Source organism: Aspergillus viridinutans, assembly GCF_018404265.1.
Source record: "Aspergillus viridinutans IFM 47045 DNA, scaffold_9, whole genome shotgun sequence".
Taxonomy (NCBI): Eukaryota; Fungi; Ascomycota; class Eurotiomycetes; order Eurotiales; family Aspergillaceae; genus Aspergillus; species Aspergillus viridinutans.
Window position 1 is genome coordinate 1,247,598 of NW_025091225.1, and position 25,991 is coordinate 1,273,588.

At 52.0% G+C, this 25,991-nt stretch overlaps 9 protein-coding genes and 1 non-coding gene across 10 annotated transcripts; 2 read left to right on the forward strand and 8 right to left on the reverse strand.

Moving 5' to 3' along the window:
* Window positions 1–114: 114 nt before the first annotated feature.
* utp10 (snoRNA-binding rRNA-processing protein UTP10) lies at window positions 115–5,737 on the forward strand (the record flags this gene model as incomplete). The annotated part of the gene is made up of 5 exons (XM_043273178.1): window positions 115–491; window positions 563–3,605; window positions 3,656–5,053; window positions 5,102–5,246; window positions 5,295–5,737. 5 exons carry the CDS (start codon window positions 115–117, stop codon window positions 5,735–5,737), a joined length of 5,406 nt encoding a protein of 1,801 aa, XP_043129113.1.
* A 197-nt stretch (window positions 5,738–5,934) lies between these two features.
* Aspvir_010042 lies at window positions 5,935–6,045 on the reverse strand. Its single transcript has one exon. It is a non-coding gene; the product is annotated as a tRNA-Leu (tRNA).
* Window positions 6,046–6,270: 225 nt separating this feature from the next.
* Aspvir_010043 (uncharacterized protein) lies at window positions 6,271–6,543 on the reverse strand (the record flags this gene model as incomplete). The annotated part of the gene is made up of 1 exon (XM_043273179.1): window positions 6,271–6,543. The coding sequence occupies one exon, from the start codon at window positions 6,541–6,543 to the stop codon at window positions 6,271–6,273; it is 273 nt and encodes a 90-aa protein (XP_043129114.1).
* A 66-nt stretch (window positions 6,544–6,609) lies between these two features.
* On the reverse strand, window positions 6,610–7,710 carry Aspvir_010044 (FAD-binding oxidoreductase; the record flags this gene model as incomplete). The annotated part of the gene is made up of 3 exons (XM_043273180.1): window positions 6,610–7,041; window positions 7,092–7,229; window positions 7,297–7,710. 3 exons carry the CDS (start codon window positions 7,708–7,710, stop codon window positions 6,610–6,612), a joined length of 984 nt encoding a protein of 327 aa, XP_043129115.1.
* Window positions 7,711–8,873: 1,163 nt separating this feature from the next.
* Window positions 8,874–10,462, reverse strand: Aspvir_010045 (arrestin (or S-antigen), N-terminal domain protein; the record flags this gene model as incomplete). Its single annotated transcript, XM_043273181.1, has 2 exons — window positions 8,874–10,204; window positions 10,261–10,462. 2 exons carry the CDS (start codon window positions 10,460–10,462, stop codon window positions 8,874–8,876), a joined length of 1,533 nt encoding a protein of 510 aa, XP_043129116.1.
* A 1,614-nt stretch (window positions 10,463–12,076) lies between these two features.
* On the reverse strand, window positions 12,077–14,103 carry Aspvir_010046 (putative MFS transporter; the record flags this gene model as incomplete). The annotated part of the gene is made up of 8 exons (XM_043273182.1): window positions 12,077–12,313; window positions 12,378–12,482; window positions 12,537–13,247; window positions 13,304–13,375; window positions 13,420–13,711; window positions 13,773–13,843; window positions 13,891–13,967; window positions 14,019–14,103. The coding sequence occupies 8 exons, from the start codon at window positions 14,101–14,103 to the stop codon at window positions 12,077–12,079; spliced, it is 1,650 nt and encodes a 549-aa protein (XP_043129117.1).
* A 1,407-nt stretch (window positions 14,104–15,510) lies between these two features.
* On the reverse strand, window positions 15,511–17,122 carry Aspvir_010047 (NAD(P)/FAD-dependent oxidoreductase; the record flags this gene model as incomplete). Its single annotated transcript, XM_043273183.1, has 2 exons — window positions 15,511–16,434; window positions 16,496–17,122. 2 exons carry the CDS (start codon window positions 17,120–17,122, stop codon window positions 15,511–15,513), a joined length of 1,551 nt encoding a protein of 516 aa, XP_043129118.1.
* Window positions 17,123–17,930: 808 nt separating this feature from the next.
* Aspvir_010048 (putative arsenate reductase (Arc2)) lies at window positions 17,931–18,554 on the reverse strand (the record flags this gene model as incomplete). Its single annotated transcript, XM_043273184.1, has 3 exons — window positions 17,931–18,127; window positions 18,207–18,321; window positions 18,390–18,554. 3 exons carry the CDS (start codon window positions 18,552–18,554, stop codon window positions 17,931–17,933), a joined length of 477 nt encoding a protein of 158 aa, XP_043129119.1.
* A 593-nt stretch (window positions 18,555–19,147) lies between these two features.
* On the reverse strand, window positions 19,148–23,222 carry Aspvir_010049 (DDB1/RSE1 family protein; the record flags this gene model as incomplete). The annotated part of the gene is made up of 4 exons (XM_043273185.1): window positions 19,148–19,174; window positions 19,233–20,517; window positions 20,723–22,796; window positions 22,979–23,222. The coding sequence occupies 4 exons, from the start codon at window positions 23,220–23,222 to the stop codon at window positions 19,148–19,150; spliced, it is 3,630 nt and encodes a 1,209-aa protein (XP_043129120.1).
* Window positions 23,223–23,836: 614 nt separating this feature from the next.
* Window positions 23,837–25,317, forward strand: Aspvir_010050 (ubiquitin domain-containing protein DSK2; the record flags this gene model as incomplete). The annotated part of the gene is made up of 2 exons (XM_043273186.1): window positions 23,837–24,301; window positions 24,373–25,317. 2 exons carry the CDS (start codon window positions 23,837–23,839, stop codon window positions 25,315–25,317), a joined length of 1,410 nt encoding a protein of 469 aa, XP_043129121.1.
* Window positions 25,318–25,991: the final 674 nt, after the last annotated feature.

Consider the following 25,991-nt stretch of genomic DNA (forward strand, 5'->3'; position numbering starts at 1 on the left):
AAAGAAACTGCCCAAGGAAACAACAAGGTTTTCACTTGGAAAAGCGAAGGAGGAGCTCACTGAGCGATGGGTGTCTAATCTGATTTCTCGACAAAGCACAGAATTCTATCCACAATGGCTTCGTCCCTCGCCGCGCAGCTGTCGCAGATTGCGGCAAAGTCGACAAACCAGCTCGATCTCAAGGCTCAGAGAATAGCGCATTCGCAGTCTCTGATTTTTGACAGGAAGGTTGCTAGCACTCAGGATTTCGACACGGTCTACCAAATATGCTACGAGGGTTTCCAGGAGTTATGCCAGCTGGATTCACGATTCACAGCATTCGAGCGCACAATTTTCAGCGAGCAGAGCAAGGCCGAAGATCGCACACAGCTGACTGCGGCTCAGAATAAGGAACTCGACGTGGCCTTGGAGTCTTTTCTTGCTCTGGTTGGAGGTCGGTTACTGTTGAATCCTGCTGTTAAGGCCGTCGAGTGGCTTGTCAGGCGTTTCAGGTGCGAAAGCGGCAATCCCAAAAGTTCCAGTACTCGGTTTCTCGAACGTGTTGGGCTAACAAAGCACGCAGAATTCACGAATATAACACGTCATTTACGATTCTCACATTCCTACCGTACTATACCACCCCGTTATTCTTGAATCTCCTAACCATCCTTCCCGAAGACTTGACGCCGACCTTCAAAGTCCTGATTCCCTACAAAAAAGGCTCCATCAATCCACCTCGCCATCCACTCGTGCACAGCGCTACCACGAATAAGGCCTTCTTGGCGGCATTGAATAGCTATGTCCTCCAGGTGAGCCGGCAGCAGGCGCATCATCATGCGCTTCTGGCATTCTGGGCCGGCGTCTACACCGAGGCCGTTGCGGGCATGCTGGATGCATCGCGCTCCGGACGCCGAGAAGTCGAGAAACAGAAGCACGAAGATATCGTCATACGTGTTCTCCCAATTCTCAACGATGGTTTCGCCTTGAAGAACGTCTCGGAACTGGTCATTGGCTGCTACATGGTTTCCGTGGTGCTTGCACAAAAGGCGTCTCTTCAGGACAAGGTTCTTGACGGTTTGATGGAGGCCGTTGCCGGATCGTGGACGGAAGAGACAGTCGAATCGGGCCTGGTGTGCCTGGCCGTTCTGGCACAGCAAAAGCCCGAAACAAAATTACCGAGACGTGCTCTGAAGGCAATCTTGCGATTGGACGATATTATCAAGCGGTTGACCGAGATAGCGGCACAGTACAAGACCTCTCACCTTCTTCTTGGGGTTATTGCCGGCTGCCTTGACGATCTTCCGAAACAAAAGGACACAGCACGCCTCGATCTCTTGTCCCATATTTTCCAGAACCAGCTCTTGGGTGAGCCGGAAATGAGCAAGGCCATGGCCTTGGTCCTGGAAGCCACGAGCAGTGTCCACAAGGATGGTGTCATGTCTTTGGATGCTCAGGCACGCCTTGCAGATCTAGTTCAAGTGTTCAGCCAGTCCGAGTCCCTGCGGCCTATTTTCCAGAAGACGATTGCGGAGTCATCTTTCGACATTGCTACGCTGGAACACAATCTGCAGACAGTGATTGATACCGCGCCCGCGCCTCGTGCTGTGCAAGATGTCGAGATGGAGGACGCTGAGAAGGAAGAAGAGCAAGACAGCTTCTCGTCGGCCGTGGAATCTTTGAGTGGGGAGAAGTCATTCAAGGGCTCTTTCCTCAGCGCACAATCCATCCCCTTGTTCGAGAGACTTGTCCAAGCCTTTGCACTGACAGTTGGCTCGAACGAGAAATGTCGGACCTTCTCTGATCTGGCGGCGCTTGGGAAGAGCGAGGCTACAAAGACCCCTCAATATCTTTCATTCTTCATCAGAGTCTTCTCTGGTCCGTATCCCATGGGCACACGGGTCACGGCTTTAAATATGATCACCTCTTTCCTCACGTCCACCGAGAACCCGAATCTAGACTTCCAGGCGCTGTTGCCATTCTTGCTAGTTGCTCTCACAGATCTGTCGGAGCGTGTTCGCCGTGAGGCCGCTACAGCTCTTGCTGCTGTCGGTAGTCTCTACAAGAAGAATAAGAAGGGAGAGGATGTTTGGGCTCGCGACAACCTCTATGGTCAAGAAGTACGACCGGAGGACATTCAATGGCTCCCCACTCGTGACGCGCAGAAGGTTTTTGAACGTGCAGTGCTTCCTAGTTTGGAGGAATGCATCTTCGATGCAGCTCACATTGGCAAGGTGTTGGAGAACACTCTTCGGGGAGTCTCGGTCGATGCGAATGCGTCTGAGCTCAAGAAGCCTCTCCGACTGGCATTTTTCACCTTCCTGTGCTCCCATGCCATCCAGCTTCCGTTGTTCACGCCTAAACTTGGCTTGCTCAACATCCTCAACCGCATCGACAAGGCTGGTGGAACCACTCGTACGAAGGAGCTTGAGCCTTTACTGAAGACTTGGCGTGGATTGAGTGAGCGCGAAGTCCAGGATATCTGCGAGAAAGAGCGGCTTCCTGTTTCTGACGTGGAGCGTCAGATGGTAACGATTGTCACACCGAAGGAGAAGGACGCCATTATGATTCTTTTGTCAAATGTGAGCCCTCACTCGGAGTCTCTGCGGCCTTCTTTCATTGCAGCCGTCTTTGGCCGCATAAAGGACATCTGGGCTCGAGTGGCGGAGGATCGTCAGGCCGTGGCTGCGGAGCAGCTGTTTGATATCTCGCTTGGCCTTTCCAACTTGCCTCTTGTGAATAATTGCAGAGATCTTCTCCGCAGCGTTCAGCTCCCAGGCTCTGTACTCGCCCAATTTTTGGAAAGAATACCTGTCTCTCTTACTGACATGGAAGCTCTTGGGCCTGCGCCAAAGAGAAGACGCACTAGTCAGAACAACATGATTGCGATGACTGTGAAGGATGAGGCGGAGTTTGGCAAGGTCATGGAGAAGATGACTTTCATTTTGGAACTTGTTGACAGCTCATCACCCGAGACTCACCCCGAGCTCGCCGACGGTCTCTTCCAAGCTCTGGCTGCTCTCCATCACTTCAAGTCCCAGATTCAGTCTGGAATGAGCTATTTGCTCAGCTTGACTCTGGGTAGTCTGCTGGCCATTGTCAATCGATCCAAGGAGAGCGCAAAGGCGCAGTTCGACACCTCGGTCATTCGCGCTGACTTGGTCGTGGACTGCGTGCGGACCACAGAGAGCCCTCAAGTGCAGAATGCGGCTTTGCTTCTCGTAGCTGGGCTTTCCGTCATCGCCCCTGAGTTGGTTCTTCACAGCGTGATGCCCATTTTCACCTTCATGGGCTCCAGCGTTCTCAGGAAAGATGATGAGTACTCGGTTTCTGTCATTGACCAGACCATCGACCAAGTTGTGCCCGCTCTTATTCAGTCCTTGCGTGATCAGAAGCGTGACGTGGTGTCTGGAACATCCGAGCTGCTGCTAAGCTTTACAGCTGCGTTTGAGCACATCCCTTCGCACCGTCGTCTGCGCCTCTTCCATGCTCTGATTACGAAGCTAGGAACGCAGGACTTCTTGTTTGCTGTTTTGGCAATGCTCGCCAATAGATATGCTATGGACAAAGATGTTCTAGTCCTGATGACAGGCCTCGTTTCTGACGCCAGTGCTCCTGTTGAGCTTACCGTACGTGTTCATCATTCCGCATTTCTGGACTATTTACTGACCGTGAACAGACATATAGCAAATTCCTCGGATTGGTCAGCGACTCGCTCAAGCCGAAGCCAGGCATCTCGCAAGTTCTCCTTGGAATTGGTAGTGATGATGGGCGCGAGCCTCAGAAGGTTGCGGTTGACCTGCTTCGTGACTTGGCCTATCTCTTCAAGCATTCGTCTCTCAAGATCAAGATGGCCAAGACATTTGCTTCAGAGGACGAAGAGGCTATCAGACAGCTCCGGACCATTTTCTCTCAAATCCTGGAACAGGTCTTGACGATTTGTGATTCCGTGCAGAGCATGAAGCTCGTCAGCCAGGCGAACGGTGACGTTCTGGCCGCGTTGTTCGGCACGCTGACACTGGGCGACTTCCTCGACACCATCGAAGTGCTGCTTCAGCGCCCCAACGATGAGCTCCGTCGGAAAGTCCTCCGGCTCCTCGAGGGACGCCTTCGCCAGAACCCAGAACGCGACAGCCCCTCTCAGATCCGGGTGCTTGACTTCTTGCCTACTCTTGTTGACATTGTCCGCAACTCGACAGATTATCTGCTCAAGCACGCCGCGGTTGCCTGTATCGATCGCATCGCCGAGAAGTACGGCAAGAAGGACCCATCAAGAGTTATCGGTGCTGCCCAGGTCGTGGCTAGCGAGGCCTGCATTGGCCAGACGGACGACCGTATTCGTATCATGGGTGTCTTGTGTCTTGCATCCATGGCTGAGACCCTTGGCCAAGTTATGATTCCAGCACTTCCAGAGGCGCTCAGCCGCTCCCTGGCTCTGCTTGAACTGAGCTTGGAGGAGGGCAAGGAGAATTCCCGGTTACACGACGCCATCTTCTCGTTGTTCTCGGCGCTCTTTGTTCATATTCCGTATATGATCTCTGGCCCTCATCTTGATAAGATCCTTCTTCTCTCTTTCAAGTCAGCCAACGCTGAAGACTGCGAAGATGAGAGCCGACAAGAAGCGCTGAAGATGATGGCTCGAAAGGTTGACATGGCTGCGACGCTGGGAGCGGTTGATCGCAACTGGCAGTACGCCGTGCAGGCGGGGCCGGTCGCCGCGAAGGAGACGCTGGAGGTGGTCAGTCTTGCCGTGGAGAAGCATCCGAAATCCGCGACTGGCAAGAATATCGGGGTCTTGTCGAGCATACTGTTCAAAGCATTCGATCTGCGCCGGGAGCAGCTTGCACTGGGAGCGAACGCCACATTCGAGGCGGCTGACGTGGATGAAATCGAAGATGCCCTCAACGACGTCACGATCAAGATGATCTACAAGCTGAACGACAGCGCCTTCCGTCCTATCTTCACGAAGATGCTGGATTGGGCCACGTCCGGTCTACCAAAGAAAGACACCCAGGGCAGCTGGGCCCGGCTTACGACGTTCTACAAGTTCTTGCAAGTCTTCTTTGGAACTCTTCAGGTATGTTATCACCTCTCATCAAAGTTTCACCATCGCTCACAAAGATAGTCAATCGTCACTGGTTATGCCAGCTATATTATCGAAAGCGTGGTTTCCGTCCTCAGAAAGGCCAGCCCGGCCGACAAGAGTACCAAGGCTCTGTGGCTGGCCACAATGCGCCTGCTCCGCAATGCCTTTGAGCACGATCAAGACGGTATGCCTGTCCTCCCCATCAATTCCTGCCTCAAGCTAATTATCGCAGAGTTCTGGCAATCACCCTCACACCTGAACCAAATCTCCACACCCCTCATCAACCAACTCGCACACGCCACGAATTCATCCACGGCAGCCACCGTGATCGCCGAGGCCGTGCCGGCCATCACCGAGCTCGCCGTCGCCGCCGACTCAACAGACAACCACAAGGAACTCAACACGGCACTCATGAAGTTCCTCCGTCCGTCTGCAGGCCCGAACGGCAAACCCGCCGGAGGCGAGAACCCACACACGCGCCTCGCAGCCCTCAAGGCCGAGCAATCGCTCACCGAGCAGCTGGGCGAGGAGTGGCTTGCCCTTCTGCCTGAGATGCTGCCGTATATCAGCGAGCTGATGGAGGATGAGGACGAGAACGTCGAGCGCGAAGTCCGCAAGTGGGTTAAGCAGATTGAGAACGTCCTGGGCGAGAAGTTGGATGATATGTTGATGTAGTCGGGTTATTTGAGGAAAGCATCTCTGGCGTTCAAAATGGTCTTTGGTGTATATATGCGAAAAGTTGGTCTATACCATTTCGTTTTGGTCTTGCAGTCTGTATAGCTCGTTTAATAGATTACAGCCACACATTCTGTCCGATGCTGCAGGCCGTACTCCAGTCGTTTAGATGAAGACCAAAAAAAAAAAAAAATCAATGACAAGGGTGGGATTCGAACCCACGCCTCTTGCGAGACACGGAAACTGATGAATCAGTTTGTAGGTCCAGTTCCTGAACCGTGCTCCTTAGACCGCTCGGACACCTTGCCATACTTGTAGGATTTTCCGTAATCATATCTTAACTTCCTATTCTGACCCCCACGACAGCCTCGTCTGTCTCTAGCCCTAGGCCCCTAAGTTCCTTGTTCTCGGACGATTCAGCATGGTTAGATTAGGTGTTGTCATTTTACTAGAATCGATATGTCGTGATCGATGGATAGATTTAGGAGATGTCTGTTGACTACGTTCCATGTCGCATTGTATATATATCTCGTCTACAACGACGGCACCCTCAGCCCAAACACATTCCCCGGATCAAACCCCCTCTTCAGATGTCGTACAATCACAGCCTTGTCTCCATACACTCTCCGCAGCACCTCATTAGATGATGCAGCAGCAGCAGCGGCAGTATTATACAACGACACATACGCCGTCGGGAGCACATTCCCCGGATCCACATGCTCAATCCCCCGCGCCATCTGCACGGCCCACTCCATGGCTTCCGCGCTGAGCGTCTCCTCCGCCGCGTACCCTAAAATCTCGAGCATATAATGTGGCTCTCTTGCCGCGAAGACATTAGAGTGAGTCTACTACGTGGCTAACGGGCCTCGCAGCTAATGTATGGAGAGCATCGTGCCCGGGTCGGACGGCATCGTCGCGAGATACTGTCCGATAGTCTCCGCCACGGCGGGGGTGATGCTGCGGATGCTGTGCGTGCTGGGGGCGCCGTAGGCGGTGCTCGGGACGAGGGCGCCGGTGGAGGCGAGTAGGGACGGGATGGTGGTTTCGGCGACGGTGTTGGCGAGGGTCGGGGCGAGGGCGGCGATTTTGGCGGCCCAGGCGTGGCCGGCGGTTGTGTCGGGGCTGCTCCAGACGAAGATGGCGGCGAGGAGGCGGCCTGCGGAGGGACTGTTGAAGGCGATTTGTTGGATGGTGAGTTGTGGGGGGAGGGGGTCTGAGTCGAGGAGGGCGCGGTAGGCGGCGTTGAAGTCGATAAAGGTTTTGGTGATGTCGGTTGAATCGTAGAGGATGGCGCCGGCTAGGAGCTGGGTGGGGGTGTTAGCTTTGGCATGGGGTTCAAGGGAAGAGTGCTTACCGTGGTGAGCGGGTAGATCTTGATGGTGAGGTCGACAATCACACCGAATAGGCCCCCTGCGCCGCGGATGCCCTGGAGAAGAGCCTCGTCGGCTGCGATGATCTCGCCGTCCGGGTTGATGGCAGCCGCGCCGAGGATCTGGTCTGAGCCTAGGCCCCAGTGCGAGGAGAAGGGCCCGTATCCGCCGTATGTGGCCCAGCCCTACGGACGGGATTGTTCCTGTCGGGGTGGCTAGACCCTCTGCCCAGAGCCTGTTGGCGAGCTCTCCCTGCAAGATGCCGCCTTGGACGATGGCGGACTTGCGATCCGCTGCGACGGTGACGGCGTTCAGAGCGCGCAGGTCGATGAGCAGAGCGCCGTCAACAAGGGCTCGGCCTTCCAGGTTGTGGCCGCCCGAGCGGAGTGTGAAGGGAAGGGACTGGGATCTGGCGAATCTGATCAGGGAGGCCACGTCGGAAGGGGACTGCGGCTGGACGATGGCCAGCGGGTTGTCGCGGCGGGAGCCATTCCAGACCTTGCGAGCCATTGGATATTCAGCAGAGGAGGGTGGGATGTATTTGACACTGGGATGCGCCTGTAGAAAGGTCTCCAGGGCGGTTAACTGGGTGGTGTCTGTCATGATGCCGAGTCGGATGAGTTGGCATTGAAGTCATGAAATGAGGCCCAATTTATACGACCAGTCCAAACCAAGTTGTTTCAACCCTTCAGTCTGACATACATATACACAGCGTTGGTAAGCTAGATGAGCCCATAATCCAGATAGCTCAGGCAGAGGAGCATCCAACCCCACCATGTGAGATTTCTCTCTCGCCTTGTAGCTGTAGACGATAGGATAAGACCACTTCAATCGTGCCGACGATTCAGCCTCCTGGTCACCAACACCGTATTCCTCGTCTAATTGGCTTCAGCATAGCTCTCAGTGTCTCACACTTTCTCTCCGTAAGCACTAACCACAACGGTGAACGGCACTCACGTCAGCGTATACATAGATGAAATGACCATCCCAGCGCTCATGACTAGGTCCTTCATGGTGGGGACGTCAAATTCATACTTCAGGCCGGAGGAGAAAAGCTGAGCACCAGGGGATGTGATGAACACTGGCATTTAGCTCGCTCTGAGTTGAGGTATATTCAACCGTATCTCGCGCAGAAAGCAAGTTTACACGCGTAGAAGATCCTTACATGCCGGGATTCGTCATGTAAGAAGTTGCGTGTGGGACTTGCTTGGTGTTTGCAGAATAGAGACCAGTATTTGTCCTTACTCCTGCGATGTTGTTCCCAAGTAGAAATACTCCATTAGCATCAGAGGTGAACCCAAGAATCGATGTGGTCTAGAAGTAAGGTATGTATGTCATTAGTTTCCGTGTCTCGCAAGGGGCGTGGTCGAATCCCACCCTTGTCATATTCTCTTTTTTTCGTCGGATATTCTTTTTCTTGACATTGCCAACGATTAGGGAATTATAGACGATATCTAGTGGTATCGTTGACGCGGTGACAATTGCAGGAAATGTGGTAGCGTAAATGGAGCGTACACGCTCCCTACTTACTCCCAAGGACAACAGGTTTGTAAGAAGATATTATGATGATGGATTGATTATATTAATATAGAAATATCGAAGCAAACTGTCCAACAGAAACCAATCTAATAAAAAATGCAACGGGAGCGCCCAAACTTTTGAAGCAAACATCAATCTATGGTATCAAGATGTCAATGGGTATATCATACAAGCAATCAAAAACGCCATGCGATTAGTAATGTCATCATATCACTCCTCTTCCATCATCAACCAGCAGCAACTCGCCGTGGTTGCTCGCTCGCCAGCAACGGCGCCCGGATGGCGGTATACTCCGGCGGGGGCGCGATGGGGTTCGACTGCGGCAGAGGAAAAGACTCGCAGGAGGTGATGGATGGGGGCGCAACGCTGCGAGGGCTGAAGAACTCGGCGTCCACCTCTGCCAGGGTGATTTCGTGGACCCCGTACTTAGGGCGCGCATCTGCCTTGGGCTGGCAGGTGAGCTGAAGTGGAACGCGAAGGGAGGCGGTGGGAGTCAGGATGTTGGCGTTCGGAGTGTGGTACGAGATGCTCAGGTCGAGGGCGTACATTCGGGAAATGAGGCAGGAGTGGAAGGTCGGAACAAAGGCCTTGGACGCGGGAAGGGAGACGGGCACCACTACCGAGGCGGTATAGTAGGTGCTCCCCGAGAAAGCGGCAGAGGGCCCCGTCAGCGACTCCGACGAGGAGGTAGACTCCAATGAGTCCCGGCGGACCGGGCCCGAGACCGAATGTTTAGTCCACTGGGCGGAGGCGACGCAGAGGGTAGACAGCGGCAGGATCTCGGTGTAGACACTCTTCCCGGCCTGCGCCCACAGGGTCGCCGACAGGGCGGACGGGTAGTCTCCCCAAGGGACAGCGCCGTAGTATGTCGATACGCGCAGTCTACTCCAGACGCTGCCGAGCCGGGGCGGGGCTTCGTTGCCGACGGGATCGAAGCGCAGGTTGATGGTTGCCACGGTCCCGACGGAGTCCTTTGTCTCGCACTGGGGCGCAGTCAGCTGAACGGGTTTGGGCTGCGAGGCGGCCACAACCAAGCGGCCCAGCTTGCCGCGCATGAGTCCGCGCTTGACGCCCTTCTCCTTGCGGGTGCAGTAGACGTCTTCGCCCTCGAGGACGTTGAGTGGCGGTTCCTCGTCGACGGTAGGGATGATGCGCACTTTCTTTCCCGCCGAGGCGAGGGGCTTGCGCGCGCCGCTCTCACCGGCGGGCTTGCGGTGCACGACAACCCGGATCATGTACGAGATCTGGCACATCTCGGGCACCATGTCGTCCAGCAATGTCTTTCCGTTGCTGGCGAGCATGGGGTCCCCCAAGGTTGGGGGCAGCAATGTGTGGGACCGCTCCACATGGACGTTGGTCTTGGGGTGGGTGCAGACATGGGGGAGCAGACGATCGGGGACGACAAAGGTGAAGGGGAACTGGTAGGAGCGTCCACTCTCAAGAATGCGGGGAGTTGGGTATGCGGCGTCATCAATGGGCTGGCGCAGCCTGAGGAATGTCTGATAAGCCCCTGTGCGGCCGGGGTAGGCTGCCCGCTCGACCGACGTTCTTGCTGTTCCTACTCTCGTCCGTTAGCATGCACGCAACCCTGGCACCTGACGGGGGAAGTCGCACCTTCAAAAGTGATTTCGACGTCTTCAAAGCGCGTGTCATGGTCTACTTTGATGGTCACGGTTCCTTCGATGTGGTCCTTGGTGGTATACGAGCTGACAAGTCCCTCTGTCTGATTGGCAAGGTCGATCTGGATCTTGGGACGAGAGCGTCCAGTCAGCGACTCCAGGGAACTGGATCCCCGAGTGATAATTGAAGCCGCCATTGAGAGGAGCTGATCAATCGAGCGGATGAAGTATAGAGACGCAGCGCCTCAGCGCAGTTCGATCCGGTTGTATATGAAAGGAAAGTGCAGACGCAGCAGTCCAGGGATCACGCAAGTTATATTTACTCCGATCAAAAATAATAAAAAAGGAAAGCGACGGAAATTTCCGCGGAAGCTATGACTGGAGAATCCAGGGATGGGGTGACGGGAGTATTGCTGTTGAGTAATGGAAAAGAGCAGCAGTGGAGCCCTGAGGGTCTATATCAGAGTAGTATAAAAATTAGACGAGATGGAATTACAACGGGGAGCAAGGGAAACAATGCATGTTTATAAAGGCAGGAGAAACCCCCATCTGCATCTTCAAGTTGAGAACAGCATGGATTGCTAAGCATCGTTGAAAGTTCATGAGTCATTTGCATCAAGAAAGTTCAAATTCCTCCTAGCTTGGAGGTGAAGCAAGTATGGAAATGCAGCAATACGGGGAAACGATCAGCCACGGATTGCGACATCTGGACTGACCGACTCAATAGCAAGGATGGATCATGAGAACATCAGCCAGAGAAAGCCACAGAGCACGTGTGATCTCAAAACAACTTCCCGATTGACGGATGGTCGATGAGATAGTACAGTACAGGACCAAACTATACTTGATCATGGTGATGGATCATATGTAAGGTGGACGAGAACAAGTTGGGAGAAAAAAGAAGCATTACCCAACCTGCAATGGGAAGAAGCCCTGATTGGCCAGTTTGAGGAAATGACTAATGCTCAGTCTGCGCCCTTGCCATGACAATGCCCTTGCTCGTATTCCATCATACCTTAATACACTGAGAACACTGCTGGAATAGTTAAAGAGGTAGGAGATTACAAATTCATCAGAAGAGGATGACGACACCAGAAGAAAAAGAGCATCAATAGAATGGTGATCAACCTGGTTCTGTTCAGTATAGTATGATGATCACGCAATAATGATGGTCTTCCATTATTGCTTCACTATTTATTTCACATCCGCATGGTTTTCCTAAGTTTTCAATAGCATTGTAATGAGGACCTTGATACTAAGGTAGTATCAAATACAATACCGGGATTTTTCCTGCTTGATTCGCGCCTTTCATCGACATCATGACTCCTCAGTGCTGGCCTGTCTGTGGCTGCGGTGCACGCCCTTTGATGCGCCTACCGGACTAGCAAGCTTGGTACAAGGCCCGGCTAAATAAATCAAAAGTCAAATATGCGTTGACATTAATTCTTGTCTCCCATCTGATAATAACATGGAAATATTAGATAACTTGGATCAATTCCTGACTGCTTTTTCGCAATTGAACTGTTTACCTCTTACCTTTCTCATGATCAAAGACGAGGATAACCGAGCCAAATTCTAGAATTGGCTCTATGGAGCTACTCCAGTTCTATCCGCTCTTAGCCGAAGTATAGACCACCGACAGTGTCTCCGATTTAGCACCTGCATATAAAAGTCTGAGACTTGACAGTTTTCCGATCACGCCAGGTGCCGACTTCCAGCCCGGCGGAGTTGGGTCCCGTCTCCCCAGCCTTTCTGTCCGATGGATCCCCCGAATCAGGGTTTGGAAGGACGACAAACTGGAAAAATAAAATTCATTGCCCCTGTTGAGCGGCCATCAATCGATACCGACCTGCGGTCCTCACCCGAATCTTTTTCCCATACATCACCATCGGGATGATGGTCATGGTGATCGCCAGACTGATAATCCCGCAGGCGATGAACATGTTGGTCAATCCGCTCCGCTGCATCCAAGGCGAGATAGCAAAGGGGACTCCGATGCCGATTGCGTTGCGTAGAAACGTGACACCTGTGAAGGCATCACCAGTGATCTAGCACCGACCCGCTAGTCAGAATAGCCCATGAACCAGCAGGGAAAAGGGTTGGGCATCGTACATCAACATAGCTGTCAATCACCAGCGTCAAAGCTGCATCGCCAATACTGCCCAGTCCAAAACCAAATAGTGCGCCGCCGATGCTCGGCCAGATCCAGTGCATGCCCTAATGAGAATCAGTTGTCGGTCAGGCAGAAGACACAGTCGTCGGAACGCTTACCCTGGCAACTGTGGTCCCAAACATGATTGGGCCCCCGCACAAGGCCAAGGCAGGAAGATGAAGAATGTATAGACGCATCTCCGGCTCGTAGTAGCCCTTGTTACGCCGTGCAAAGAACAAGATCGATCGATCTCCGAGAAATCCCCCGTAGAACGACCCAATCAAGTTGCCAATGAACGGGCCGACACTCATGAATCCAATCTGCTGTGCAGTGAACAAGTAAGGAGGCATGGGAAACGCCAGAGAGATCACACTCGACATGATGGTTAGCAACGCTATGCCGCAGGCATACTGCACGGCGCAGAACAGGACGGCAGGGAACGTGGTTAGCACGACAAACGGACGATAAAAATACGGCCAGATCGGCTCCGGGGTGTAGGTCCACAGACTGAGCCTCTGTCTCCAGGTCTTCACGGGGACGGTGTGATCGAGTTCATGGTGGCCTGCCGTATTCGTCTGCACCATACTCGCAGGGCATTCGAGATCGGACTTGCGATCCGCCTTGAAATTGTCCACGGAAACCTGCTGAGCTTCCCCAGCAGGTCCCGCGGACGCTCTCACGCCTTCAATGACCTTGGAGTACTTGGTCTCCTCGTAGAGAAACATGAACAGAACGAAAAGAATCACATTGCAGATGCCCATTGTCCGATAGCATGCCCGCCAGCCTTGTCGTGTTGCTTGAGTCCCAGCTGCCATGGGAGAGAGGAAGCTCTGTTATGGCACAAATGAGCGTGGCTGCGGTCGGCGACGCGGGTGGGTTTACTTACCCCAATCATCACCATAGTCATGTACAGAGCATTCATTCCTCCGCGATGATGTACGAAGAAGAGATCGGCGATCTAGAAGCATGAGCTCCGAAACACTCAACCAGCAGGAAACATACCGTGATCTGAACAATCGACTCATTTGTCGCCCCGGCGAGTCCCTGAAGCAAGTTGGCGATATACAGCTCCGTGAGGCTCTCCAATCTTGATATCCAGAAAGACGTCACCAGCATCAACGCGGTCGAAACCAGGTACACAGGTCTCCGTCCGAATTTCTTCGCCAGCGGAATGGATATCACACATCCCATTGAAAGACCGACAAAATTAACCGACAGGGCCCAGTTGAGCTGGGTATAAGTTACTTGCAGGTCAGGGACCATCAACTGCCAAAAGATGGCCTGAATCGACAGTCTGGAATGCATTGGTGAACGCATCAGCTTGGGTCTAGTTTTATCAACAAGGAGAGACTGACGCGGTGAATATCAGCGCTGTCACCGCCAGCACCAGAGTAAAGTTGCATGCCTTCCGCGCTGTGCTCCAGTTCTAACACTACAGTTAATCACAGTTGTAGAAAGGACCAAATGACGCACCAATGGCTCGTTGGGATCTCTGGTTGGCACCGGACTGAGTAGGATCTGACGTCGTCCATGATTCTCTGCGTCATCTTCTGTACCTCAATTAGACATTGACGATACTGCAAAGTGACATGGATACCTACCCGTGATCAAAAGAAAAGTCCCTGGAGGAAGATTGCCTTCCTCCTGGCGAATGCTTGGTGTTTGGTCGCGTTGACCGTCTGCCATCAATGCTGAAGGGTATCGATATAGATCCGAAGATAAAAGAGGACCTTAGTAGGATTTCTCCTCTGTTCGCCAAAGTCGAGCCTGTCTTGCTCTGTTGATGAAGCATTGCTTCGTATCCAGTGGGCAGCCAATGCTTGATAAATGATTAAAGATGCTGGCTATGTCTACACACGCAAGTCTAGCGAACAACTGGTGCACATATTTCAATAAGACACTTCAGCCAAATCGAGAGGCAAATCTAGACATCGCCAAAATGCGGGGGAATGCATGGGATCAGATAAGAAACGAGCTAGAAAAAACAGAGATGAGTCCCAATGAAGCCATAATTCACTCGGGGGGAAGTGTCAAGGTTCATTTGAAGGTTGGGTTACCGTCTGGCAAAAGGGGGTCGACCTGCCGTAAAGGGATATTCGGCCTCATGCATTAGTCTGCACCCGGGATTCTAAATTAGTTGATTTGCTTGAAATGCCGAATGATCTCCAGACGAAACGCGATGATCCTGTTTCAACTGCTTTATGAAAGCAAAATCAACAAGGCAGGTTGATGCACCCAATCTCGCCGTCAGGGAACAGCGCCATAATGGACATCAACGCCTTGTCAAAATCAAGCTAGCCTATTTTCCGATACTGTATAAGCAAGAGCTGAGGCAAATGGAAGCTCTCGACTCCTTGGCAAATCTTCCAAATTCCAGGAATATGTCCGCCAGCCCGAAGTTGGAGCTCTTTCGCGTCTACGAAGGTACAATTGATCTCCAGCCTGATGGCAGACAGGCGGCAGCACATTGATGTAACTTATTTGATGCAGATTCATGATCAGTCTCCGCAGTGGCCAATACAATTACTCTCTCCGTCGCCCACGATCCCTTAATCAGATGGTTTGCGTCTGCTCTTTGCCAGGGTCGACCTGCCGTTTTGAGAATAGGTTTAAACAGACCCACAGCTCAGGTCTATAGAACGATGTTCACAAAGTATCAGGACCAGATAAGAGCATTGCTCATTCGGGCGATTGGATTTGTTGGACCTTACTCACAATCCACCCGTCTGGCATCCATACCATATTGCAAAGATCTTGCAGGGTCTTTAGAACACTTCGAAACGACCATTTATAAAGGGTTCAGATGGTCTTGCAAGGTTTGGGGACAGGATAGTGCTCAGGCCATAAGAAGTGAAGAGGATGAGGAAGTCCGATTGTAGGCGTGAATGCGGTGATTGCTCGCCATGGGAGATGGGAAGACCTGGAAATGATGGCTTACTGGCTGGATGCATTGGTAAATAAGAGAATGAACATGGGCAAAGGAGTGCAAGTCGCCCCATAAACAGACAAACTAGCTTAGAGCACATGACTGACAGTCACTACCTTTTCACCTCTCTCTCTTCTGAAGTCTCCCGTATCTTTCCACTACCTGGTTTACTGCAAATAAGATGATATACCATCGACATCGCGAGGTAGAACAGATTCCTTGATCCTCTTCTCAGTCACCAGCATCTGCTCTGGAAACCAGGAGAGGTCTGCGGATTCTGTCTCTAGCAGTTCATCGTCATAAGCCAGTACCATCGTTCCCAGAGCTTTTCCGCACAGCCATGCATACACCATTCCCTCCCCTGAAAATCCGGCAGAGATCCATTCGGCTCCTTGGCCCTTCTCTTTCTGTTCCCTTTCAGTCAGAGACACGGGAAGTTGCCCTACCCATGGGAAGCCGTCTGCGCTGAAACCCATATTCCCCGTCCACATCTTCTCCACACTGGGACCTGGAATGCTGCCCCAGTTCTCGCGACCAAAAATAGCGCTCAACGCACCAGACAGATGGATATCAACGTACAGGCTCAGCTCCGAGTCGGTGGAGATACCAAAGTCGCCAATACCACCGAGCTCGCCTTGAGCAAACCCGCCTCCGAACATCATCATCTCGCCTGCCTCGGACCGTGGTAACTGGGTTAGATAATCGAATCCCCGGTCATAGTTGAAAATCCAAGAATGCTCGGTTCCCTGATTGCGGAACTTGCTTCCCGGTGTCTGCGCAGACATTTGCCCTCGGACTGGGTAAATACGGCCTCTCAATCCGGGAACAAGATGGCCAGCGTGAGCGTTGGTACAGTGAATGACGTGACGAGCGCGGATTGTGCCTCGGGTTGTTTCGACCGAATATCGCAACGAAGTCGCCTCTTCAGTTGTAACATCACGAATAGCTGTCACCGGTGTATTGGATTCAATCAGCAGATCCCGGGAAAATTCGCTGCGCAAGTGAGCCAAAATGCCAGTGATAAATCTGTAAGGCCAGATAGCACCAGCCGGACCAGCGACGATGCCTCGAGCATGAGGGAGGCAGAATTCCTGCACGTTTCAGCAAAAGCAACCCCAGATGAGCCTAAGTGAAAGGAAATCTGCAACTCACCTTTGGAATCTCATTTCTCTCATATGCTCTCCACTCGGCGGTTTCATCTGGCAAACACTCTTTCAAACGTTGCAGGCGAGATAAAGCCCCTTTCCAACCTCTTTCATCAAAATACACACATAGAAACTGAACTTTTCTCGCTTGAGTCTCCTCCGTCAGTCCATACTCATCAGCGGTCTTTAGGATCTCCTGCAGATGAGCCGTTCGAAACCTCACAACTTTCTTAGCCGCTTCAAGGCCATGCGATGCTTCGAGCTCTGCAAACTCTTCCGCTGTCTCAAGGATATGACCGCCATTGCGGCCGGTGGCACCACTACAGACATCGCGCGCTTCCAAGATAACAACAGCCGGTCGGGGTTTGGTCTCCTTCCCAGGCTTGCGGGACTTCAGCAGAGTTCTTGCAATTGAGGTCCCAGTCACTCCAGAACCGATGATGACTACTTCTGCCTCAGATGGCAGCTCAGTAGACTGCGCCTGGGCAATTTCGGGATGTGGAGTTCTGAGCCAGAACGAAGAAGTCGTGTGAGCTGAAGGTAGACCGGGGTCGGAAAAAGCACGGTCGAGCGCCTGTTGCCGATCTTCAATCGGAATTGCAGGGTTGGAGAGTATAGCTTGAGCGAACGCCATGATGAGAGTTGATATTGGGTCAGTGCCAGGGCGGAACGAGGTTGCAGCAGGAACACGGAGTTTATCAGGCTGTCAGTTGAAGCATCTGTGGTTCAAGTATGCGACTGATGAGGGCAATACTATCAGGCCAATCGATGCTACTGCATGGTCCAATCTCGGCGACTCGGACGTTCCAGCTAATCAGAACGGATAAGTTTTGAGTCTTTGTACGTCTCTCTACTAGAGCCGAGCATCCTGGCTGATATGCTTGATTATCAAGGGTCGACCTGCCTTCTATGGCAGTAAGCTCTTGACCCCGCATTGTGGACTATGGACCGGCATTGTCGGCGATCAGCTTGGATATGATATCGTGTGCTACAACTAGTCACGAAGTGTCGAGTCGCTCTTTCTTCTTTCTACATAATTTCATTGCACTTGGTGACCTTACGAAGGTTTAAGGTGTGATATTGCAGCTCGGTCTGAGGTGCTACTTGAAAGCTTGCTCCATGACGAGTCAGAACTGCAATCCGGACATCGTCCCAGAGCCAATGCCTCGTCTCTCACTTGACTACGCTCTACCGCATCATGGGCGCCCAAACTGCTAATTCTCCGCGTAATGCCTACTACCTAATAGGCGACAAATGCGACGACCATGCCTGGCATTCCTCTATTGCCTTGAATACATTGCCGAAGAAGAGATTCCAAGTCATCACGCCCCGTTTCCAGGATGAAAAGTGTCTCTGGGCCGCCGGCATTATGAATCAAGATATCCGATAATAGTATCGTCATCGTTCTATGTACATATATCCTCAAGCTTACCTCCTCTGCCTCACTTCAACTCAATCCCATTCTTCTGCCAAACCTGTGCATCAAACCCCTCCGTCAGCTCCCTATATTCCTCACCAGCCCCAACCCACCCCTTGATCCCGCCCTGCAGCACCAGGCTCTCAATCGACTCATCTTTCTGGTCCTCAAGGTAGTCCGCAAACCAATTCGCAGCTCTAGTACCCCTCCCCGCCGAAGAGCCTATACCTCAGTATGAGCAATCAATCAATCCACAAGTCAAGCACAGCGCTGCACATCCTGCAAAGGGCAAACCACATACCACAATACCAGATAATGTACTTCACCCCTCCCGCCCGAAGGAGATTATACACCGTCGGCAGAGAATAATACAAGCTCTGAGCGGGCAAGTTCAGCGAGCCCTTGATCGTTCCTCCCTGGGTTACAGATCAGTACGATTACAATTACAAGCACGATTTCGGTAACAGAGACGGCAGCAACTCACTTCGTGGTCATTCCGGCGCAGATCAACAAGCACGTAGTCCTTTCCTGGCTGCTTGCCCTCCCGCATCCACTGGAGCATTTCTTCTCGGGAGATGCTGCGGGCGGTATTGCGGGGTGCTGGGAAGGCGGCGTGCCAGGGTTGTTCGGCGGGTGGTTGAGCGGACATGATGTATGCTTTATCCTATCAGATGGTGGTTGGATCAGTGGTGATATACTCAACTGAAAAGAAGAGGAGAGGATGACCAAGTATGGAACAGCTCAGGGCAGCCTGCATGATTGAAAACCTAGAGTATGAGGGGCACCAGCCAATCAGCGTGCGCGAGCTACATTCATCTAGGTACTTTGCTACTTGAAGATTGCAGGATTCTACGGAATGGAAATCGTGATATATAGGAAGATATGCGAATATGGTTAGATTCATACATTATAGATAAGAGCTACGAGACTGTCCCGACTGATAAATTACGATTCAATATCCGTGGTGCATAACGAATAAAACCGTACTCAAAAATCGTCGAGGGCAAAACCTCATTCTCGTCTCATACAGACCTGCACACGAGAGTGCAGACTGCATCCAGCTCAAGATCAACCGAGAGAAGCAGAAGACCGAGCGAGGCAAGAGACATCTGCTTACAGATTGCATGACTGCTTGGGGACCGGAAGGTTGATATAAAATCTGTACATATGCTTATCTAGCATGATCGTCATTGGGTATCTATAGACCCTCGCACACAGACGCCGGAATTGCCATCAGAATTATTAGTACGCCACCCTCGTTCGCATATCCTATGTGTATCGTTAGCGGCATCATCCCAGACATAACGTTGGAAGTGGGTTGACTTACCGAGATCTTCCGCTCAATCTCTCTGACGGAACGATCCAGCTCCGCTGCAATCATCATCTTCGTGTCATTAGGCAGTAAGAAATACATTTCGCACAAATCTCCATCAATCACACCCTTGACTGGTGCATAATAGCTGCGATAGATGAGATGATCCCGTCCGGCGAGGGGTGGGCACTGTGCGGCTAGTTGCATCTCTAGGTTCTGGAAAAAGTCCACATCCTCGCGGCTCACAAAAGGCACAAGCATGCCAATTGTGCCCTGAAACCCGGTCCACACAAGGATGTCCCGTCCACCTGCCACTAGTTGTGTTTTGTGCAAGCTGGTCGGGATATCCTGTGTGTAGGTGTGGATCATCAGCTCCAGGCGATTCGGTGTGCCATGCAGATAACCGCGCTCATGAATCAGGTGGGCTCCCGATCCATCCTCATCTGCCTCCTCCGAGACCTTCTTGGGACAGCGCACGAGCCAGAGGTTACCAAATTTGTCACCACCGGCAACAGTCTCGTAGTCTACCATGGTGGTGCTCGTCGCCCAGCGAGAGACGGAATCATCAACGAAAGGAATCAAAACGTTCTCCTGGTACTTGTACACGACATACGTCACGCTTTCGCGGACGTCGCTGACAATAATCCGGCTACCTTGTGTCTGAAGCCCAACAATTGTCTTAGACACCACGGGAGCCTGACATTTTCGGAGCAGCTGTTTCATTCCCAGGTCGTAGATCCGAAGAGTAGAGCCGATGCCGGCAGCAAGACGTCCCTGGAATGCGAGGAGAGCAAGAGGTGGCTCTTCAACCTTCGTCTTGTGAATGAACTCCAGCTCCTTCCCATCTTCTTGGAATCTGTAAATGTGGATGAAGCCTCCCGCTGATGAGGGAGGGTTGACAAACATATCCTTGGCCGTTCCCACCACCAGGAAAGTTTCATCGTCCTGGCTAGAAAAGGGTACGGCTGCCATGCTGACGGCGGCCTCGTTCTCCTCAAGTTCAATCGTTGAAATCACCGCTTTAGCACCTAGGGGATCGACGATTTGAATGCAAGACGCCCAGTGACCCGTCGCCCGTGGATAGCCAAAATCTTCGGGCGGAAGAACATTTGTCTCGCCATTACGCTCCTTGGAATCTTCGATCAATCTGGCTCTGGTAGCCGGTGATAGAACATTGTTGTCCGACTCAATAACATAGAACAATGGCTGTTCTGGATGCTTAAGCATGCGACGGGGCGTGTTTGAAAGAGGAATTGACTCCTGCAGTATGTTGTTGTCCAACTTCTCGATAGAGAAAATCCTGTCGTCGCGTAAACGAGTTAGTCAAATGCATCAAAGTAAGACATTGTTTGACTTTGGGAATTGGTATATTGCAGTGATCTCAGTAGGAACAATTGGAGATATAAACTTTAAAGAGATGATCCACATGAACTTTTCGGATTAAAGCTCTCATCATACGATCACGAAGGACAAGTGAGCAAGAGTGTAGAGAGGGATGAACATACCGAAGATTCTGTGCCTGGATACCAACCATGCCTTCAACACACTGCTCACTGGAGAAGTTCCAGCCCCATTCCAAGCCCACGTAATCCAATGGGGTGAGCATGAAACCTTTCGTCTGGACGTCGGAATAGCCCAGCCATGGTCGGGAGCTGAGCGCGAGAACAGCCGTTTGTCCTTTGACGGAAACACGGAATAGCTTGACTGGCTTGGCTCCCAGGAAACGGGTACGAGTATCGGAAAGTTCGCCAGTCACATCGTCGAGAACAGTCCGGAGGTAGACACCGGAGTAAAGGCCAATGTGCAAGTAGAGTGTCGTGCCTCCCGAGCTTGAATCGGCCATTGACATGATGTTCAACGCTGATGGGGCCGATGTAAGAGCCTGGACTGACTTATTCTCCAAAGTCGAGTCTGGATCCAAGCTCAGGATGCGGACAGTAGAGTCGTCACATCCGACAGCCAAGAAGGAACTTCTCACACGGCCTTCAGGCACCTCGCCTAGACTGAGGCATGTGACTGTACCCGACATCTGACGTCTCTCGTCGTATTCAGCGAGGGTTCCATCGGCATCCATCTCGAAATACACGATTTCACCAGAGCTGAGGGCAACCGCCACCTGACGCTCATTTGTCGCAGCCGCGACAATCGAACGATGTTGAGGAGCGGGCCACTCATTGACACGCCGATCTGCAAGGATATGGCGGATGCCCCTCGGATGAACCTGAATCAGCGAATCCTCACCGAGCTGCTGAACAGCCAAAGTAGGAGCAGTTGAAAGAAAGCCGGTATCGGTAACTTCTTCAACTGTCTCACCGATGCTGAGAACCAAGGTACCGTTTGCGAAAGAAAGAATAATGTAAGCGTCAAACTCATCGGCACGAGTTAACTTGGTAGTCCAAACAGCAGAAGGCACACTAGGGAGCTCCGATTCCACGATCTCAGAAACTTCCAGACCATGCTTGAGGGTTCTGAAGCTGCTCCGGGCGCCAGTACCGGATACAGTGTAAATCTGCGGAGCGTCGTCCTCGTTAAGATTCACGATCTTACTATCGATCAAAGGGTTGAGAGAGTTGAGTGTCTCAACGAGGTTGAGGTTCTCCGCTCCTCTCGGTCGGAAGAACACCGGCTCATAGGGAACAGAGGGATCCGCAGAAAAGTTTTCACTGCTGAACTCAGTCTCTTCGTCGTCGTCTCCCAGCTTCTCGAATTGGTAGAAGTGATGGTTTCCTGCTTCACTGGCAACGTAAAGGAAACCACTCTTCAGGATCAACAGATTGGATGCGACAGGGACTGTATCAAAGTATTTGATCTTCAACCTTTTAACCTCGCCAGTCAGTTGCCCGTTGTCATCCTCCACCATATCGATGGTAACCTTGAACAGGTCGCCATCTTCAGTCTGGAGAAGGAAGAAGAAAGCACCCCTCATCTTGTGCATGACGCCGGCGACGATAGAGCGCTTGCGGTCGGGGTTTTCCGTTGCACCAATGCGTCGAGGAATCGGGACTCTGAATGCATCTTGGTTTGAGTGCCGGTAGGTAATGCTATCCTCTGCACATACCAAGACACCACTGGGACCATCGGCTCCTCCCGGCACCTGGAACAGCATAGCTGCGGTGCGGTCAACAGGATCTGCCCATTTGCGAACAACATGATTCAGACCGAGGTCAAGTTCATAATACACAAGCAGTTTTTCGGACTCTTCGTACGCTCGACCGGTTGGATCCTGATCCGACTCCGAATAATCAACCTCGAGGGCCGCGAAGATGGGATTCTCGTAGCCAACGTCCAGAGCCGTCATCGCAAAGACCAGTGTCTGCGGCTTGTGGGCCTCCAGAGGGGACGAAATCGTCAGCTCGGCCTGCGAGTTCCGATTCAGAACATAAACGAGCTTATTCTTCTCCACAGAGGCAATCAAACAAGCTCTACCTTTTGGATCGACCGCAAGGTATTGACCAGGCACGACACGACGAACGCCGGACTTGCCGAAAGTCTCAAGATGGATACGGTTGAACCGATTCTGGGAGGGAACGTATTCAATGATTGTGATACGTCCTGAGTCCGAACCAATGATTATATAATCTATATGCAATATTCTTTCAGCACAGTTCAGAAACAGCATGCAGTGTCAGCAACGCCGACCGCAGCACGTCCCGCTTCCAATAAGGTCGGTTCGGCAGATAAGGATCGTGCTGCCCGGGAAGCTTCACGAATCACTAAGTTGGTCTTGCGATTGGGGCGAGGAGGGAGAACGTCAAACATACCTTTACTGCTTCCGGCCAGCCGAAAGGCTGCCAGAGAACGGATGATACCGAAGACATCCTGGGAAAAGATTGGTGTAATCTTGCCCTGAGTCGGATCGGGACGATGAATCGTGAGCTTCGACCCTGACGCGGTCACGATCTGCTGCTCCTTGGTCCCTGCAAACTGGCCCAGAATAGCTTGTGTGATCGCAGTCGGAGGCTGGATCGTCAGGGAATACATGAACATGTTCGAAGTGGTAGCCATAGTGAACGATTAGGCTGTTTCAAGCCCAAACCGAGGGTTGAGGTTTGCTAGTGTTTTACGACGCAACTGCAGTCAATTTGACTTCAGAATAGAGTCAATCCCATTGCTGCAGCTTGAGAAATTGCAAAAGAGGACTCTCAATTACCGAGTGTCCTCAGAGAAGGGATTGCAGCAGGGTCGGAAATACTTGCACGAGAAGAGCGAGGATTGCCTAACTGCGTCCTGAGGAGCCAGAAGTGAAAATTCAGCTCTGAAGGGAGAAAGAAGCTCCAGTCACGTGGGTTTATACTGTTTGTTCCCTGATGCACGTGACGTTATTGTCAAGATTCACGCTGTGATGAGCTCAGTGCATTGATTAAGAAAGGCGGTCGATGTGATTCTGCCTGCTTCCACCTTACCAATCACTTACAGCCTAGAGGGGCCTCTTCCCATATCCAGCTTACAGAAAGGCAGCCGACTCATCTGTGTCTCAATTTCATCATTTTACCTGTGTTGTCTCATATTCTCTGTCACCCTTCGAATTCTACCAACTGTCCCTTTTATTGACTGTACTGTGATCTCTCTCTGCAGCACATCAGCCTCTCATACTCCTTCCCGCACCTGAATTACGTATCATGGCCGACGATACCGCCACGACTGAAGATTCGCCCATCACCTTCACAATCAAATCCTCCAATGACGCCAAATATACACTCACTCTTCCTCTTTCTACTCAAGTCTCGGAGTTGAAAGAAAAGCTTTCATCTTCCGAATATGCCGATACTCCAGCTGAGCGGCAGCGTCTGATCTACTCTGGGAGAGTGCTCAAAGATAATGAAACTTTAGCAACTTACAAGATCAAAGATGGCCACACTGTCCATTTGGTAAAGAGCGCTGCTAGCAATCAGAGACAGAGTGGGGCTACGCAGAGTGCGGCTACATCTGCATCTACTGGTACCTCGGCTGCTCCTGCAGCTGGTGCTGTGCCCACCAATCTCGCTGCCGGTACCGGTAACAACCCGCTCGCGGGCTTGACAGGTGCAAGATATGCTGGATTTGCGCAGCTTCCGGGCGCTGGCATGTTCGGTCCAGATGGCGGCGTAAGTGTTCCACTGTCGATTGAGAAGTTTTGCTTGCTTCCTGGAGTTCAACGGCTGACTGATGCGTCTAGATGGGACCTCCTCCCGACGCCGAAAGCATGCTCAACATGCTTGAAAACCCTCAGTTTCAGTCCACCATCAATGAAGCCCTGCAAAACCCAGCCATGATCGACATGATGATTCAACAAAATCCCATGTTGCGTGATATGGGTCCTGGAGTGCGGCAAATGATGCAGAGCCCTGAATTCCGCCGCATGCTCACCGATCCCAATTCTATCCGCCATATGTTGCAGATGCAGAGGGCGTTTGGTGGCGGTGGATTGGGCGGAGGTAGTGCGTTCCCAGCCCCTGGGGTGACCAACACGACGCCCGAGGAGAGCAGAAACAACCAGGACAACAATAATGCGAATACGGGCACAGCGGGTGCGCCTCCTTTCAACCCTTTCGCTTCTGCGCTAGGAGCGGGCAATCCTTTCGCTGCTCTTTTCGGTGGAAATCCACCAAATTTCGGCGCTAACCCGTCAAGTACCTCGACCGCTGCAGGTGGCGATCAATCCCAAGGCACGCAAGGAGCAACTGGCAGCGCCTCTGCTGGCAGTACAACTACCAGTGAAGGCCAGAACCAGCAGAATCTTCAGAATCCATTCAGTTTCTTGATGAACCCCGCCATGTTCGGAGCTACAGGTTCTCAGGCTGGACAGGCCGGCGTAAATCCTTTCAATCCGCAGCAGAACCCCTTCCTTCGAGATCCCGCACTGCTGTCGCAGATGATGCAGGCCATGGGAGCCCAAGGAGGTGCGACCGGTGCTAATCCTTTGGCGGCTCTGCTTGGGGGCGCCGGCGTTGGAAGCCCTCCGCCGCAGGACAATCGGCCGCCTGAGGAAAGATACGCTGACCAGCTCCGACAACTCAACGATATGGGCTTCTTTGAGTTCGAGAGGAATGTGGAAGCTCTGCGACGCTCAGGTGGCAGCGTTCAGGGTGCTGTAGAGTATCTTCTGAGTCATCCTTCGTAATCTCTGGGACTTCTGACGGTGCGCAAATCTCTTCCCTTTTACCTTCGTCCGGTCGGTTCGTGGACCATCGGCTGGACGTCTTTCATTTGCCAGCACAATGCGGTCCTGTTGGCGGCTTCATCTTCTGTCTTCTTATTCTCGACAAAGTATCTTACGATTACCCCTCTGCGTATCAGTTTCCCCGAATGTGAAATAGCCTGATAGGCGACCGTTTGGACAGCTTAGTGTAACTTTTCAACTTCAGTCCCCAGATAACACGGTTAGACATGATAGATTTGTGTATGTTCATAATCTCTCATGGAGTTGTTGAAGATGATTATTGAAGCAAGCTTGGTGAAGACTCCATATCGCAATGAATTTCAGACGTGACGATGTGTATATTTTGTGCATGGTTTATTCATAAGTTGATGGTTATCCACTTGAAGAATGGAAGCTAAGCCTATTCTGGATGCCCTCCTCTACTCCCATGTTCTGGCCTTTATATGTAGTTGAGCTTTGTTATTGTTACTTTCTCTCCAACGATCGAGTCATCCCTTCCCCGTCCTCATGCTTGATCTTTCTTTCACAAGGCGTTATCTGCCGTTCCTTTCGTTATAATAAGCTGGACTGTGAAATCGCGGAATTCCCGTCGCTACTCAGTGGCATTCCGACGACTCGGTGCCACATCTCTCACA